General features: G+C 38.1%; 1 protein-coding gene across 2 annotated transcripts in view; it reads right to left on the bottom strand.

The window, feature by feature from the left end:
• Positions 1-16,505, bottom strand: part of tjp2a (tight junction protein 2a (zona occludens 2)) — a 29,589-nt gene extending 13,084 nt beyond the window's left edge. Inside the window, exons 1-4 of one of the 2 annotated variants that reach the window (XM_043250284.1) lie at positions 16,354-16,505; positions 8,056-8,179; positions 1,371-1,424; positions 308-432 (exon numbers count right to left, since the gene is read on the bottom strand). In XM_043250284.1, the coding sequence (XP_043106219.1) occupies positions 308-432; positions 1,371-1,415 (170 nt within the window). In that variant the 5' untranslated portion in view covers positions 1,416-1,424; positions 8,056-8,179; positions 16,354-16,505. Of the gene's footprint in view, positions 1-307; positions 433-1,370; positions 1,425-8,055; positions 8,180-11,483; positions 14,354-16,353 lie in introns of those variants that run through there. The other variant, XM_043250283.1, reaches the window with a different exon arrangement.
• Between the last annotated feature and the right edge of the window lie 236 nt (positions 16,506-16,741).

The following is a 16,741-nucleotide window of genomic DNA, read 5'->3' as shown; positions in this document are numbered from 1 at the left end:
AAAAGCGTTAATATAAACCAAATCATAATCACTATAATGCATATACTTCAATGTATAAAAAAAGGAATATATTTAGTGGTTCTTATTTTATTCATATTTAATATAAATTGCATTTTATCTTTTGAAATTAAATGAGTGCATTCATTAGCAAAGGAATTTTTTTTCAGTGTGGAAACCGACGCCGAGAATCGTGAAAATGCATTGGTTTCCTGACAACCCTACAACAGCTTTTTACTTTATATAGCACTTTTTAGGATTACAGATCTTATAAAAAAGGCTGAGATGTGTTTAATATATCAGAGCTTACAAAAGCAAGCCATCTGCAGGACCCCCTTGCAGCACATCAGACACGACAATCGAAGCTTCTCCACTTTCTTCATTCGGGTTATCCCTCCCTCCAGACACAGCAATGCCAAAGCCCATCTTGGAGTCCTGTTTATACACCAAAGAGTCAATTTTATCTTGTGCATGAATCCGTAGTTAGTTATTCATTTACAACAATGAGACACGTAATTCACGCAGATGATGCTGCAAAGAGTAATTAAAACGTGACTCGGTTTCCTGGTATTTTGGGTATGACACCTTTAGTCTTTAAGACAAACATTAAAAGTATTTGAGTGATATAGCTCATGAAGAGGATGAAGCAAAGATGATATGCTTTCTGCTGAGAGAGAACAATGTTACCATCACCTTTGATAAACTGAATGCATGAAAGTATTATTTCTTTAAGGCCAGACATTGCAGGTAAATAAGGTAAAAACATTTTTTTTTATTTAACCAGCTATTTGATAACAGCAAACATTTTTTGTATTACAAATTTTCTAAAATATTAGGTTTCGAAATGCAAATTAGTCATTAATAAAATATATGCACTAATTTGCATGCATTTATAGTGCAAAAATTTAAACAATTGAACTTTTTATGAATTAGAACCAAATGTTTTTAGAGAGGGGATTTTGGGCGACTAATTTTTAATGGAAAGAAAACACTTATATTTTCACTATTTTGGGGAGATTAAAACGATGCATATAATTAAGCGAATTATACATTCCTCTGTAAAAACCTTCAGGGTATAGACAGGAATAATATCGTAAAGTTCGATATTTTGCGAAAAAAAAAAAAAAGATTGTAATTGAAATCTATTGACACACACGTACATAAAGTGCTACAAAAGAAACATTTAACAGTGTCTTCTGCGTGTTTTCGCTCCACTAGTCATTAACAACACTTTAGCGAATAATCAAAAAGACCAAAATCCTGACAGGTGCATAAAAAAAAAAAAAAAAAAAAATTCCTTGAAAAAAACAGATGACATTTTATTGTGCGTTCCAATGAATCGACTGTAAAGTCTTTTGAGAGAAAGTACTCACCCGCTGCAGGGTCACAGTGTACTGCTCCCACACCGTCTCCTCCATGACTGGGTTCTGAAACGGTATGAACAGGCTTGATGTAGGACAGCGACGGACAGAGTCGAGTTACAGCAGATATCAGTGATCTCCTGAGCAAAATCTGCAGCGTGGTGCTGCCACAGTGAAAAAGTATATGAACGTTTCTCTTCCAAACCCATTTACACGAGCTCATCCGATCACCCCCATGGTCAGACTGAACTGCAGATCTCAAATATGCATACATAGTCAACCAGAAATAATTAGAGATCTGGAAGAACAATTTAATAAATAAAAATAAATAAATCTGGACTGCTAGGGAAAAAAAATACAAGGATTAACAAATGTATGGAATGACCCCATTGAAATAAAAAGCCTGCATTATTTGAAAGTAATTATTTTAAAAGGAAGCCTGGTCAGCGAGTTAAACACTATAAACACCGTCTGAGAGCCACGTGACGTCCCGCACCATGAAGCGCCTCCAGTTACCTCTTCATCCGTCCGTGTGCACGCTGGGTGATTATGATTGTTGCTCTTTAATCTCCTCGGGCAAATATGAATCCCAGTATTGCCCTAAATAATTCTCAACCCACAATCCACAAACGATGCCTTTTAGCATTTTGTGCATAAATGATTTCAGTTTCTTGGTTTTCCTTCATGCTATGCTCTGAAAGACCACTACTGCCCTAGTTCATCAAACTAAACTCTAAAACACCTCCAAGACGATCACGCTTTCCTCAAGTCATTATAATACATGCACCTCACTGAACATGTAACATCCGAGGGGGTCTCCGTTTCAAAAAAGGTGTCTCAAATGAAAAGGCTTAGCTTTTGAGGTTATACCCAAACAATCTAGAATCAATTTGAACCTTTTTTTCCATTTAAGCAACAATTTAGTGTTCTTACTGATTTGATACTCACTGAACAATTAAAGCAATTTTAGCATTTTAGGTCAGTGGACTGACACGAGCTTGTTATGTTGGTTTCTATACTGCCCTACTTGCATATTAAAGTAATATTGTAGTGTATGTTTTTATTTTTATATACTTTTTATTATTGCTGTCAAATAATCAATAGCGATCAATTCAAAATAAAAGTTTGTGTTTACATAATATATGTGTGTACTGTGTATATATAAAAGACACACGCAACATTTTTCTTGTATAACTGTTATATTAAATATTATACATTCATATATAATATAAATACACATGTATATATGCGTGTGTGTGAGAATATAAAAAAATATAAAAATATATATAAATAAAAAAAAAATATATATATATAAATATATATATATATATATATATATATATATATATATATATATATATATATATATAAATTTAAGCGCACAATAATAAAACGAAAAATCTGCTCAAAAATGTGAAATTATTTTATAATTATTAGCTGTGTGTGAACTACATCAAAACATTTTGGGAAACTTTGGAATCATGTTCCACTTGTTGCCACTGTAAACTAGAAACATGAATAGCAATAGCACACTGAGCAACTGTTAAGCTTAAAACGCTTTTAAAGTGCGTTTAAATCACTCTCATCACAGATTTTATATATATATAAAAAAATAAAATAAAATAAAAAAAACTAAAAAACATCATCACCTAGTTTCTTCATCACAGTGTCATAAACATAATGAAAACCTTATTCCTAAAACTTTACATCAAATTATAAAATGCATCAGTGTATGTAACGCAACGCAACAAAGATGTGTATTGCTATGCATCATAATGACAATAAAAATCCATGAACTGATTGAGAAACGTATACAAGTATTTTAACGTTTTGCACACATGAATTACATTGCACTGTTTAGTAAAGAATCCCTAAAGAGCTTCCTACCCATGCGCTCCTACGCCGACGCATACGTTCACAGCAGACGTCAAGGCATTTAGCAAAAACGTCACAACCAAACAAACTCAAGCTAAAACTTAGACTTCACCCAAACAGCCCACGAACGGGTGAAGTTGTGCAGCTAAAAGAGCAGAAAGCGTGCTTACGATGCCCTGGAGGATGCGAATGGCCTTGATGGTGTGCACCCATTTCCTGTGCAGCGAGAGGACCGTCTTCATGTTGTCACCTCTGCCGTGAACGCAGCGTCTCTGGGCCAAACGCTTCACCCCTCGGCACAATGCATCTGTCTGCCTTTGACGTAAGACTGATGCCGCTGGCCTACATTCTGCGCAAATCCCACTGTCCACAGCGACCCGCGACAGCCACGGCGCAAAAAAATAGAAAAAAAAAACGGGGCAGGCGAGACGCCGTCTACTGCGGAGCTATTAAATTAAAATTTCATTTCAATTCTTCCAACGATACGGCTCTGTCTGGGTTGACGTTGACGGAAGGCGAGTGCCACCTTTAAAACGCAGATGCTTTTGGATCAGGATTTCTGCAAGAAGAGCTTTTTAACCGGTTGAGCGTCGCTTTTTAATTACAATTAAGAAGGATTATGGGGTTTGAAGCACCTGAGCGCCGCTATTTTCTCATTTGCGAATTTAATAGTGCTATTTTAGTACACTGCGCGCTACTAAGCATCATAAACGTTCTTTGATCTATAACGGCTTTCTAACTCGGCCTCAAATCTTATCCAAGACGGGATTAACGTGTGGCATACGAGCTGCCCTCAATTCTCTTTAACTGTGATAACCAGAACAGATTACTGATGAACGATGTCAGAGAATTGATTTCTCACTGTAACTGAGCTTGTATCGCTGCGTCGTACAACAGCAGGTCTCCGAGCTCTCAGTCCTAGCCACAGACTGAAGTGTGAACGGGATTCAGTTCCTGTGCTCTTCTGAATTTTTATGCTCACTGTTCTGCAACTGTACCATCCAAAACATTGAGAAAACTGACAATGTTATTATTGATATTAGAGCCTTAACAGCTTCTACTTAAAAACTTAAATAGCTTTGTGGCTGCGTTATACTTTACTATACTCATTATGTATGCATGTATGAATTTCTGCATAAAATAACCATTTGTGAATGAACTGGATTGGATAGGTAAGGGAAAACAAGGGTCAGTGGGATTTATTTGATTAAAAATACAATCGTGTATTTTTAAAAAAAAAGTAATTTACGATTACTGTGATGAAACCTAAATTTTAAAGCAACAATACTCCAGTCTGATGTGTATAAATAATTGTAATATGCCGATTGGCTGCTTAGTATCATCATCAATATTGGAAAAAAATTGTGCTGCTTCATATTTTTGTGAAAATTGTGTATTTTTTATTTCTAATGTCTTTACTGCTATAATAAATTATTACTTAATTATTACTTTTAAATGGTACTTAATGAAGCAATCTTTCCCTGCAAGCATGATTTATTTAAAACTTGAACTCGGAAAGCACAGAACGCATTTAAAAGTAAACTAACAAATCTTATAAATTCACTGCGTTAAATAAATCCCATTTGGTTACAGTATGAAATGATGATGATGATAGAATGGTAAAACTTTAAATAGTAACTTATTTTTAACTAATTTGGTAAAAAAAAGTGTGAAACGGACACTTAACAGGTTCTCTCCAACCAACAGAAAAACTAAATAAAGTCAGCCAATGTAAACTTTGAACAATTAAACCCATTTTGCTTGGAAATGGCAGTGGACAAAACTTATGAGAAGCAACGAGCAACGAGAGGGAGTGATCAGAAAAGGTCAGCACAAGAAAACCATCAATGACCGTGTTCAAAAACAACCGTCCAATGACCATGCAATAAAACTAATTAAAAAGCGTGACTGCGCGGCAAAAGATAACTACTGCACAAGTCCGCCTGGCCTTATGACAGCAAAAAGTGTTTTTTGATCTGTGAAACGTTAGTTCTCATCTAAACAGAAGCAAAAATCTTCCATCTTTTAATAGACGCTGCATCTTCAATTTTAAAGCATTTGCAGTTCAATCAAGCAAGGTATGCCACTGCTGAGCCATCAGGAAGCATGCTGAACCGTATGCAGTGTGCTTTTAGATGGAGCAAGCACAATGTGTGCAGACAGCAGCAGTAGACAGAATTCCCTCTGCATTATAGATAAGCAGCTTTAGCCGTCTGTGTCCCTCAAAAAAAGAATGAAATCAGTCAACGGCGGCTTTCAATCCAAGGCCCAACGTATATATATTTCTAGTGAAACATGTAAAAGTCATTTCAGATGATGCACGCGAGTCTTACTGTATGATGAACATTACGTAAAAAGCATAAATCCAATCCAGGTTTGGGTAAAGTGTAAACACAGAAGGGGGAAAAAAAGGAGCTCTTCTGAGGTGCTCTCTGGGGGGATTTGTTCGGTTCAGATAGGTTAAAAAGAGAAATACTAATGGACAAGTAAATTATCTAAAATTAATTTCAGATGCATAGTAACAGCTAAAATAATAACTGCTAAAAGAAGTGTAGGCTCTGACAGATTATGATGTTAATGTAATGTAAGACTGGTATGATGGTCCCTCTACTGGTGACACTTTAAAAATGTTAATCCCTTTTTTCTCCATATTAAAAAAATATGATTATAAACAACATTAAATAATTGATCAAACACACACTAGCATTCCTGCGCCTAGCATGTTCCCAAAAGCGTGTTAGCTTTAGCGCATTATAAACAAACTATTCACTAAAAAAAAGGTCCAGTATACTTATTAAAATCAGTGGTGGTACTTCACGACATTTACAAGTTGTTTTTAAACATGTTAATTTTATTCGTCGCTTGCGATAAAAAAAAAAAAAACAGTCCTAGTAACGTGAAGTGTTTTATGGCCGTTACCTCCATCGCTATTGTTTGGTATTATAAGAAGCAGGTGGTTGTCCGTGAAAGGTGGACGGAAACAAGTGTGGACCTCAGAAAACAGAGTTTACGTTAAAAGGCACTCTCTGTGAAATTAAAATAAACGGACTGAACAGGTTTTAACAGTACTCACATGACAATAGTCCTTAACATTTCTACTCAGAAAGAGCCGCCTCTCCACGACTACAGGCATCTTGCAAACTGCACTAAACTGTAAAACAACGATGTTTACTCGATGTAAATGGTTCAATATTTCATGACGAGTAAATAAAACGTATAGCTAATAACTCCGAAACCTCTGAATAGCGACCACACAAGCGCCCAAACATTTGAACTATTGTACTGTAAATCCCGACCGTACCAATAAATCACTAGGGGGCGGAAACGATATCCAGCGTATCTTAACCTCTATTTAGTGTGCGAGTAATACCCGTGTACTCGCTTTAAACTGGCTTTACCTCGCCCCTATAGATGGGTAGACATGATTTGAGTAATTAAGCAACGAGTAATACTGTATTTCTTTCACAGCGCACCCTGCGAGACACAATGGACTGTTCCAAAATTCCTTATCTATTGACTGCATTTGCATACTGGCGGAGCCTTCGCTCATGAATATTAATTAGGACGCGCCGGTATTGCCTAGCAACGTTACTGAAGCATCCAGACGCGTCATCTGCGTAATTAATATTCATAAGTCAAGTCTTCCCGGCTGCAGGACTTGCGCATTTTCTAAGGGATAATCTCTCCGATGGTTAAAACGTTTGGTATTCCAAACTCCCTAAAGCCCTGCTCGGAAAAGATTAGTTATACTTGGAGATGTAGGGTAAGGGAATAAGAGCTTTTCGGTGATTTTAATCATGTCCGAATGAGACGTTAACTTCAAGGACGGCGCGTTTACGTGGCGGTAAACATTATAAAGCCACCGCTATAAAGTTAAAAGTTGTTTCTCTTGTCGTTAAAGTTTCTGAAATTAGCGCTGGACACGCAATGCACATGAAAAGAGAGGCTTCATCGGAGAGATAATTGCTGGCTGTTGCGTCAAGCATGCGTAGCTTTGTTTAAGTGCTTAAGTATAATTAATATAAACACACCTGAGGTATATTTCGCAACAGCCCTAAAAGGCCCCCAAACAATGGCACTAACAACAAACAAGCAAATGTGGATTCTACAACTACAGTTTCAATTCATCCAGTGACTGTTTAGAGTAAAATGCAGTACTAAACTTACAACCACTGACTGACTGACTTTAATATGCAACATAACTTCACACAGTGGCCAAAAGAGACATTGGTGCATGTAAAAGATATCAAAATGTCCACATTTCATATCAGTAAAAATGTTTTTCTGTCATTGGCATTTAAGTGTCAATAAATAAATTAAAAAAGAAAAAAAAAAAAAAAAATTATATATATATATATATAAAAACACAAATACAAAAAAATATTAAACACTTTTAAATACTAAAATATTAAACACTAAGAATAACTTCTCACTTTTAAACTTCCTCTTAAAAACACTGATGCGAGTTCCTCTTAATTCTTGAGGCAAGTAAAGAAATTAAACAGAAAAAGTTGTATATTTGAAAGCAAGAAATATCTGCTACGAATGGCAAACAAAGTTCATACTTAGGAAAAATAATTAAATGGATAAAATAAATAATCAAAAATACCATATAAGATTAACATAAAAACCAAATATAAACATTCTACGATAAAAAAATACCATTTTATAAACAATAATAATCAAAACAAAACACTAATTTGATGTATTTAAACTTGGTGCACGAACTAGTTTGAACAGCGTACAAAACACATGTCAGCCAGCACAGGCAAGATGAAGAATAATAATCATGTACGTTTTCATGAGAAATTGTGTGTAGTACCTGTAAAAGGGCCGGGTAGCTGGGAGCAGAGAGACGTCGCAGACACAAATACTGAGCTTCGTGGGTCAAGGAAAGCCTTTTGGAACGGCGTGACCGGAATAACTCGATTTGGTTGGACTGGTCACTGTAAAAAGACATTTTTTTAGTTAATAACAATAATCAGACTCAACAACAACAACAAAAAAAAAAAAGTTAGCCATTGCAAAATCAGCTACACCTAGAGATCTTTTCGGAATAAAATTCTGTATTTCTAACAGTATGCACAGTACTCACTCGAAAGTGGATCTGTTAATAGCCAACACGTGTTTACTAAATGTTAGCGTGTGTGTGCATGTAAATAAATTGCTTAACCCTGGAATTACACCTGATCAGACAGCATGTTTTGTTGTAGCTTGGTCTGACAAGCAAATACAGAACTTAGCTTAACAAAAGTGCTTTGAATACATAAAGAAACTGTATTACAATTCACGAAACAAGTGTAAGTGCCTGTTCTGAATAGAGTACACTTGATCTCCTTGGCCAGAAAAATGTCATTATTAACTGCGCTGTTTAGCGTAACTGCTCAGACGAGTTCATGGGGTCTTAGCCGGCAAAGTAGCCAGAAGGGATGAGCTATTGTTTCAGCAACGAGTCCTTGGGTTCGAGAGACTGGAACGGCTAATTAAGACTCGCCACTGATGTCTGAATCGGCCTGTAGCTTTTTATTGATAGTCTTGAGCCTAGATATCTCAGAAAAAAGGGGCAGTGCTCTTCCAAAAGGTACTAATATACTAATCTGTACACTTTTGCTGCTTTTACTGTATTATTATAGTCCTATGAAATGCACACCAGTATGTTTCCATCCGAAAATTCAAATGTATGCGCAAAACTGGAATTTAGCGTAAAACAAAGAAGATTTAAGAAAAAAAAAGCACCGTCCAAGAGAACAAATGCATCATTTCCTGACAAACTGGCACTAAATATCACTAACAAAACTAAGAGAAGCCACTGATTATAATAATTATGATAAATTACTTGGACCTCAGAGCGAGGGGACGAACCACAACAAATGCAATCATTGCCTTCGGAGCCGGCTGCTGCTGTTTGGGAACGCTATTATACAGAAGTACTTTGACGACGGACATCGCTCATCCATTTCAGAACGATCCAACTTTTTCAATACGGATGGAAGAATTTATTTGGTAAATGTGTTTTCAGCGTGGTTTATTTTTTTCTTCCCCGATAAAAAGTTGATCTTACTCATTTTTTTAAAACTACGCATAAAATAGAAACCCAGCTTTCATTCCTATATTTCCTGAGAATCCAGGTCAAAAGAACCAGCCTCGACGGCTGCATCTGAAACACTAGTAGGTACTTGTTTGAAAGTACTTACTTATCAACTACCTGCACAAGGCAGCGTCAGATTTATGGTTGTAAAGTGTCCACTGGTCTATCTGCCGCGGGAGTTATCTGTACAGTTATCTGTACAACAAATAACCCCGACGACTTCATCATCATAGCCGGTCACTTCAACCATGCAAACCTAAAGAGAGTCCTTCAGACAAGGGGAAACCCCGCCCCCACCTTGGGTACCCGGACCACAACTCTGTTATATGTTAATCCCAGCATACGGACCACTTCTCAAACGTGCCAAACCGGTTTAAAAGCAGATCACAGTATGGCCAGACAATGCCAGCTCAGCGCTACAGGACTGCTTTCATGACTGGAACATGTTTAAAGAGGCTGACACCTACAACAACTACACACACCTGCAGGAGTGCACTGAAACCGTGACTGCTTGCATCAGAAAGGGCGTAGACGACGTGACAGCCACCAGGACCATCACCGCACGTGCCAACCAGAAGCCATGGACGCCAGCAGAGGTCCGTGGGCTGCTGAAGACCAGAGACGAAGCATTCAGACCAAGGAACAAGACAGCCCTCAAAACGGCAAGAGCCAAAGGTACTTTCTCCAGCCGATGTACAGAAGACCCTATTCAGGAATAACCCAACGTAAGACTGCAGGCCCTGAAAACACACCTGGTCTGTGCTTCACAGCTGACGGATGTCTTAACAGACATCTTCAACACCTCGCTGAGCCGGGCAGTCGTTCCCACGTGTCTCAAATCCACCTTCATAATTACAGTCCCAAACAAGTCACCTGTGTCCTGTCTGAATGATTACGGTCCCATAGCACTGACCCCAATCATGATGAAGTGCTTTGAGAGTTTAGTCATGCATCACATCAAGTCCAGTCTTCCACACGCGCTAGACCCGGTTTGCATTTTCTTCGCACTGTGCATGTTAACCAGCACGTAACACCGTGGTCCTGAGAGGCACGGTATCTCATTTCAATGTCCACACATGTAGCAGAAACGACAATAAAACTAAACCTGCCTTGACCTGAACTTTTAAAAAATATGCTCTGTATCCAAAGCCACTTGCAATTGGGAAACAAAGTGATTCATCTCAAATGCACCGTTCGGGATAGGGGTGGGAAGTTGTTGTTATCGTGTAACCTATAGGTCTACATCATCATTTCTGTCATAAATCCTCTCCAGTGGCCTCATTGGATAGTAAAGTTTCCATTAGATGCACACTGTAGAATCTTGCATGTAATTAAGTCATTAGATCATTTTTATCTACTTTCATTATGTTTTTAGACATACTGCTGAGTTCATGTACTGCTTTCAGTCCACTGTATAGTGGGGAGATTGGCATATTCAGACACAGCCTTAGTATTCTGGTCACTACCATGTCAACTTGCGCTCAATTTCACAATGCATACTTTAAATCTATATGAATAAACAGAGATATGCACTATGCCGGTACCATATTGCTTGCGTGCCAAAATGGTAGAGAAAGGACCCCAAACAAACATTCACTTTGGGCCCTTTTGTGGTTTGACTGAGTTCCCTTTTAAGTCCACTTACATTGTGAACATCAAAAGCACTAAAGGTCAATTACAGCTGGTTCCTTTTCTGATGCGTTTCACTTAAAGCATGCAGTGTGTGAAAACACGCTTAAAACGAATCATTGCAGAATAGTTAAATGCAATCTTCAGCAAATCCTACGACAAACATACAACACCTTGCATGCCATAATTAACGTTCATAGGAAGTTTTGCATTTTAAGTTCAGTCACAAGAAGTTACACGATCTGAGGTATCACTCGTGTTTGAAGCGCAAACAATGCAAGATAAGCCAAGTATCAAAGTTTAATACTTAGCATGGGGTTTACCAAGCACCACCCAGAACTCAGCGTTAAGCAAAACAGATTTAAAAAAAACCTCATACTTCAAGTCATGTCACACGTAGAGTACCAATTATACTAGAGTAGATGTATACTACACAACCCAAATACACCTGATCATTATGCACCAGATATGTCAGTCACAAACTGCTTTCAATCCAGTTTTTTTCTCTCTATAGTATCTCCTACATAACTCACCCCGAGGGTCTCCACAGCCTCCGGCCGGGTGGCAGCAGCTCGCGCTTGTTGAGCGGCGCGATCCCGACCGCCGCTTGCATGATGGTGATGAATTTCTTGTACTTCATTTTAAAAGTTCTCCGGTTCTTCTCCGTTCCTCAGATCTCCGGAGGCTCTCAGCCGCGCTCAACCTCACCGCTTACCAACTAATAACGCCGCCACATCACTGACAAAGCTGAGCACGGTCTCACTGAAAGCGGCGATTTTTCATTTTCATCTGCAGGAGCGAATCTCACAGATGCCCATTTCGTTCTCCTCGTAGGACAAGGAGAGCAAAAAGAGAGAGAGAGAGAGAGAGAGAGAAAAACAACGACCACGTTGGGCAGAGCGTCACTCTTACATAATTCTGAGGATCTCAAACATTAGTCTAATGAAAACGCTGTGAGGGGGGATAATTGTGGTACTAAGCCGTGACAGATCATGGATGCACCCTGGCCCGTTTCTCTGTAATCCCTCTGCCGCTGCTGGCTTAGCCTGCGCCCATTATCACCCATCCACCATCACGCATACACGCACGCATATGCCCACGATTTGTCTGTTCACAAACAGACCACCACCGAGATGATTTTCAGCATAGTACTCTGGTGCGGGGATGGAGTAACCTGGCATCCAGGCCTATTCCTCCATCCGGCATGTCATGAAACGATCGTCCAGTGGTTTGTGCACTTGATTATGGGCAGGAGGAGATTGTGCCGCCGAAGCGCAGGGGCTCTAAAATCCCCTTCACACTCATCCAAACCGACTAAAGCCCCGCAATTGAAACCGTCTATTTTTAGGTTCGGTTACAAACGTAGGGTCTGTTTGAACGCTTAAGGCATGGTTTGGCGGGTCACGTTTTGACGCTCCGCTCAAATGCAAAAACTACTCAAAGACTAGGAACAAGATTATTTAGAGACCACAGAGAGTGCTGATGTTCGCTGGAAGACGAGCAGAAAAAAAACTGAGCTGCAGTAATACGCCAACAAAAATGTGGGTGGGGGGGTAGTTAAGATTTAAGCGGATAACCTTTTATTTTTTCCAGCAATGGCAATACAGCTGAAATATCTTATGTATTCAAATAAATTTCAGTTGTTTGACAACATTCAATATTTGCTCTTAAACGGCTTCAAAGGGTGTTTTTGTAATTTGTAAAACCATCTAAAACAGCTGAAAACTTGAGAATTATTCAGACTAGAGATGCTGAATAATTAATAATATATATAAAACAACTCATAAATGTATGAACTGTTTGCAAGTCCCCAGGCAGATATGGGGTTGGAGAATTAGTGGCTTCAGTATGTGTAATAGAAAAATTAATTTTCAAAAAAAAAAAAAAGTATAATTGTATAAAAAAGTATATTTTTTGTGAATATTTGTGAGTATATATTGGCCATGCCGGCACTGATAAACCAGTATTGGCTGTCAACTACAATTGCCACAATAAGATATCTGTATTCTCTTAGTTGAGATCATCATAAACCATAAACGTTTTTCTTTTTTTGGCGAACTAATAAAAAGCGTAATAGTAAACACACATGACTCAAAGCACCTTTAAAAATCCACACAGATGGCAGCTGGGCCGCGCTATCAATGGTACAGTCAGACTTACATGCCGAAGCCTGTAGCAGATTTCAGCAATGCTGTGACCTTACTCACGCAGACAAGCCTGGAGAAGTCTGCACACGGCCACGGATCCTATTACGCTTACATTAGCCATAATAATAGCACTTACACAGTATCACTACCGGCGTAACCACTTCACCCCGGCAGGTTAAGAGACAATAAAAGACTAAAAATGTAAAGGTAAAAAAAGGTAAAATGTATGGTGAAAAAATAGCAGCTGTGGTTGCTGGGATTCTACCTTAAATAATACGGTAACAACGTTTTAGCTTAGGGCTGCATGATAATCATTGTGCGATATGTAATGCGCATCTTGTCAGTGAAGATGACAATAAGTATCGCTCAGCCCTATTTTAAGTTTAATTTACGGTTAAATACTGTAATTTCATTAGCTGATATATTATCAATACACTAAAACAGTACTAAAATCTATTTTGTGCATTTGAAATACACTGATAACCACCAAGTCACGTGATCAACCAAAGCCCATCACAAGCTTTTAAATATAAACATAACATAACTAAACACCATCATGGTGAAATATTAAACCGAAATATCTAAAAAAAACATTACTTTAGCAACATTAAATGTAGGGCTAGGGCTGGTGCCTGAACCGATTCTTGCATAAACATAAAAACAATAATAAACAAATTTCCCCAAAAAGGACAAAATCTGTGTTCTGATTCAGTTCGGTACATACCGGTTACTGGATTTCGATATCCATCCCTAATTAAATGTAACCCTAATGAACATAACTGATGAGAGAAACAGCGATTTTAAAGATATCACATAAAAAACAAAATTTGAAATTATGGGAACATCAATTTATGTTTTAGTAATTTACAGTTAACAGTTTTTTTTGTTACAGTGTTTTTTTTTCCAACCAACACAATTGAAGAGAAACAGCTCAACCAAACAGAAATATTCTGTCCGTTTACTCACGCTCCCGTTGTCCCAAACCTTTCTGAAACACAACTTTTCAATCCACACCACGGAAGACAACAGCCACCGAAATTTTGACTGTTGAACAAAAATATCATGCTTAAAGATATAAATAATACGTTTTATGCTGCACAGAGAAACAAAGTCGTGCCTGCTTTTGCAACAACATTAACAACACGACGGTGAACAAATAACCAAACTTTCGTCTCTGGTAGAACGTGTCATTCCAGCGTTTAATGCTAAGGATTTAGCGTTTGTTTAAAGCACAACACGAACGACAGTCTTTAGCAAGCGCTACAAATGATAACCAAGTGTACATTAGTCCTGCGTGCTTCCAAACCGTTGACCTCCGTGAACAGATGAACTTTGTCCTTCTCTCTGACTCTGACGCGACGTAAAAACCTCTCAGACATGTCAGACTCGGTCCAAACTTGAACGCATTCTGTAATACGCTCGAGGAACATTAAATAACATGACATCAAAAAAGCACACGCGTGAACATCATTCAAAACCATCCCGAACATTATTTCGCAGAAGATACCGAAATATTAGCAGCACACTGAAATAACTAGAAACGTTCGCAAGGCATGTCAGAATATACCACATATTTCTAAAAATGCTAATCTAGTTAATTTCATAAAGTGCAGAAGATCCCTCAAATGAATTATGAAACCGGACGTAATAGCAATTTTTTACATTTAAACGAATCACATTAAATGCAAAGCAACAACGATGCGTTTTAAACATTGTAGTCATGCCAGATATTCGCACGTGAAGCGATTTTTGGTATTCCAACTACTGTCCCGGGTCTTTAATGCCTTTACGTAAGCGGAGCGTGGCGGTGTAAGCCGCGGTCTTTCACATGTGTCCGGCTCACGCAGAATCACATCGGCATTATGCAACGCACATATGTACTGCCATTCTCTGACAGATGTACGTCCAACCCTCGAAACAAATCATGTGGCATTTCAATCACACCTCATCGAGCAGAAATACGTGCAGGCCTGTAACGGTAACTCATGATATAAGGCCGTTTACTGCAAATTGCTGTGGCTTAAAGTACAGTATATATCTGTTATGCAGTATATACCATTTTATAAGGGCTGCAAGACTTTAAGGATCGTTACTTTTGATGCACGAGAAGTTGTATTACTATTCTGGGCGCTGAAAAAGTGTGTGCCTTTTTAACCAGCGCTGTCCACCACATCCCACACCTGGTCATGAAGAAAGACAGGTGTGCCACTGAACACAGTCACTACTCCTGTACAGTTACACTTAATATAATACAGGGTTTTTTTTCCTCTTTTGCTCTTAAAGGTGCATTCATTTGATTAAAAATGCAGTAAAAATACGTGTAAAAATTGTTTTGTTTTTTAAGGATTCTTTGATAAACTTCTTATTCTCTTTTTATTTCAAAGAACAAAAATATTTTAACTAACTTGAACCCACAATTTTTCAACCGTTGTGTATCGTACAAAATATTTGCCGTTATTTTTTATTATTATTGAACATTTGTTATCATTATGCATCACACAAAATAGATTTCGTATTATGCAAAAACACTAAGCGGCACAAATCACTTTAAATAAATATGACACACTGATAAAAAAATGTTTGAGCATGAAATCAGAAAGATTCCTGTTTTCACGTGACACTGAAATCAGCTTCACCTCATTGTGATAACACAGCATTTTAAAATATTATTATTTATTTTATATATATATATATATATATATATATATATATATAAATTATTATATTATATTTATTATAAATATTGTTCTTTCAAATTTTTATAATATTACAGTTTTTACTGAAACTTTAATCAGATAACTACAGCCGTGAAGAGATTTCACTCAAAAACATTTTTTTAAATCTCTGTAAAGCAGCTCTTTGAATACATTTCCTTAGACTTTCTGTAAGTTTCTCATAAGTTTAATTAATAAACCAATCATACAGTAGATTTTTGTTTACTAATAAAAGGTGCACACTAGTTGAGTCTCAGAGCCGCAGGGTGTTGAGGTGAAACTGCGCGCGAGGGGAAAAAAATGAATCACTAAAGTTTAGTAGGCCACGCCGCGCGCGACCGCGTCCAAGAGGAGACGAAACCCAACTCAAGCCTCATTAAAAGTTCGCTTTAACGTGTACGTGACCTAAAAGCAGCTGTTTTGTGTTCGCACGACATTACACAAGTTTTAATCCGCCTCGTCCCCCAAAACAATTGACAACCGAAACCAGTCAACAGGGAAACGCCACGGAAACAAACTCGTTTCGGAGCGAAAGCGCCTACCTTCAGAGGAGCGGCCTGAAGACCCATGAACTCTGTCGGAAACACCTCGGTGGGATCCGTACGTGACCGGACACTTCAACAGAGAAGATTGAACGGCTCGAGTCTGTGTACGATCCCAGATTTCCTGAATCTTCCAGGTATGGGCGTGTCCTCGAGCGCGCAGGTGAGTCCAAGATCACGTGACTCCGACCAGCGGATTTAATCAAACCATGGACGTCTTTAAAGTCTCGCGTGACTATGCGTTCTTCTTTCTGTTTTCACGCAACATTATTGATTAAAACATTTAAATATATATAAAAAGGAAATTCTTGAAGCAAACAGGCCTAAAGCTAAATGTCACCAGATGCTTATTTGAGCAGCTAGATGTTTTGAGTGATTTGAACTACAT

The sequence above is a fragment of the Puntigrus tetrazona genome, chromosome 10, assembly GCF_018831695.1.
Source record: "Puntigrus tetrazona isolate hp1 chromosome 10, ASM1883169v1, whole genome shotgun sequence".
NCBI lineage: Eukaryota > Metazoa > Chordata > Actinopteri > Cypriniformes > Cyprinidae > Puntigrus > Puntigrus tetrazona.
The sequence above is the reverse complement of the archived record's forward strand: the minus strand, read 5'-3'. Positions and strand labels throughout refer to the sequence as shown.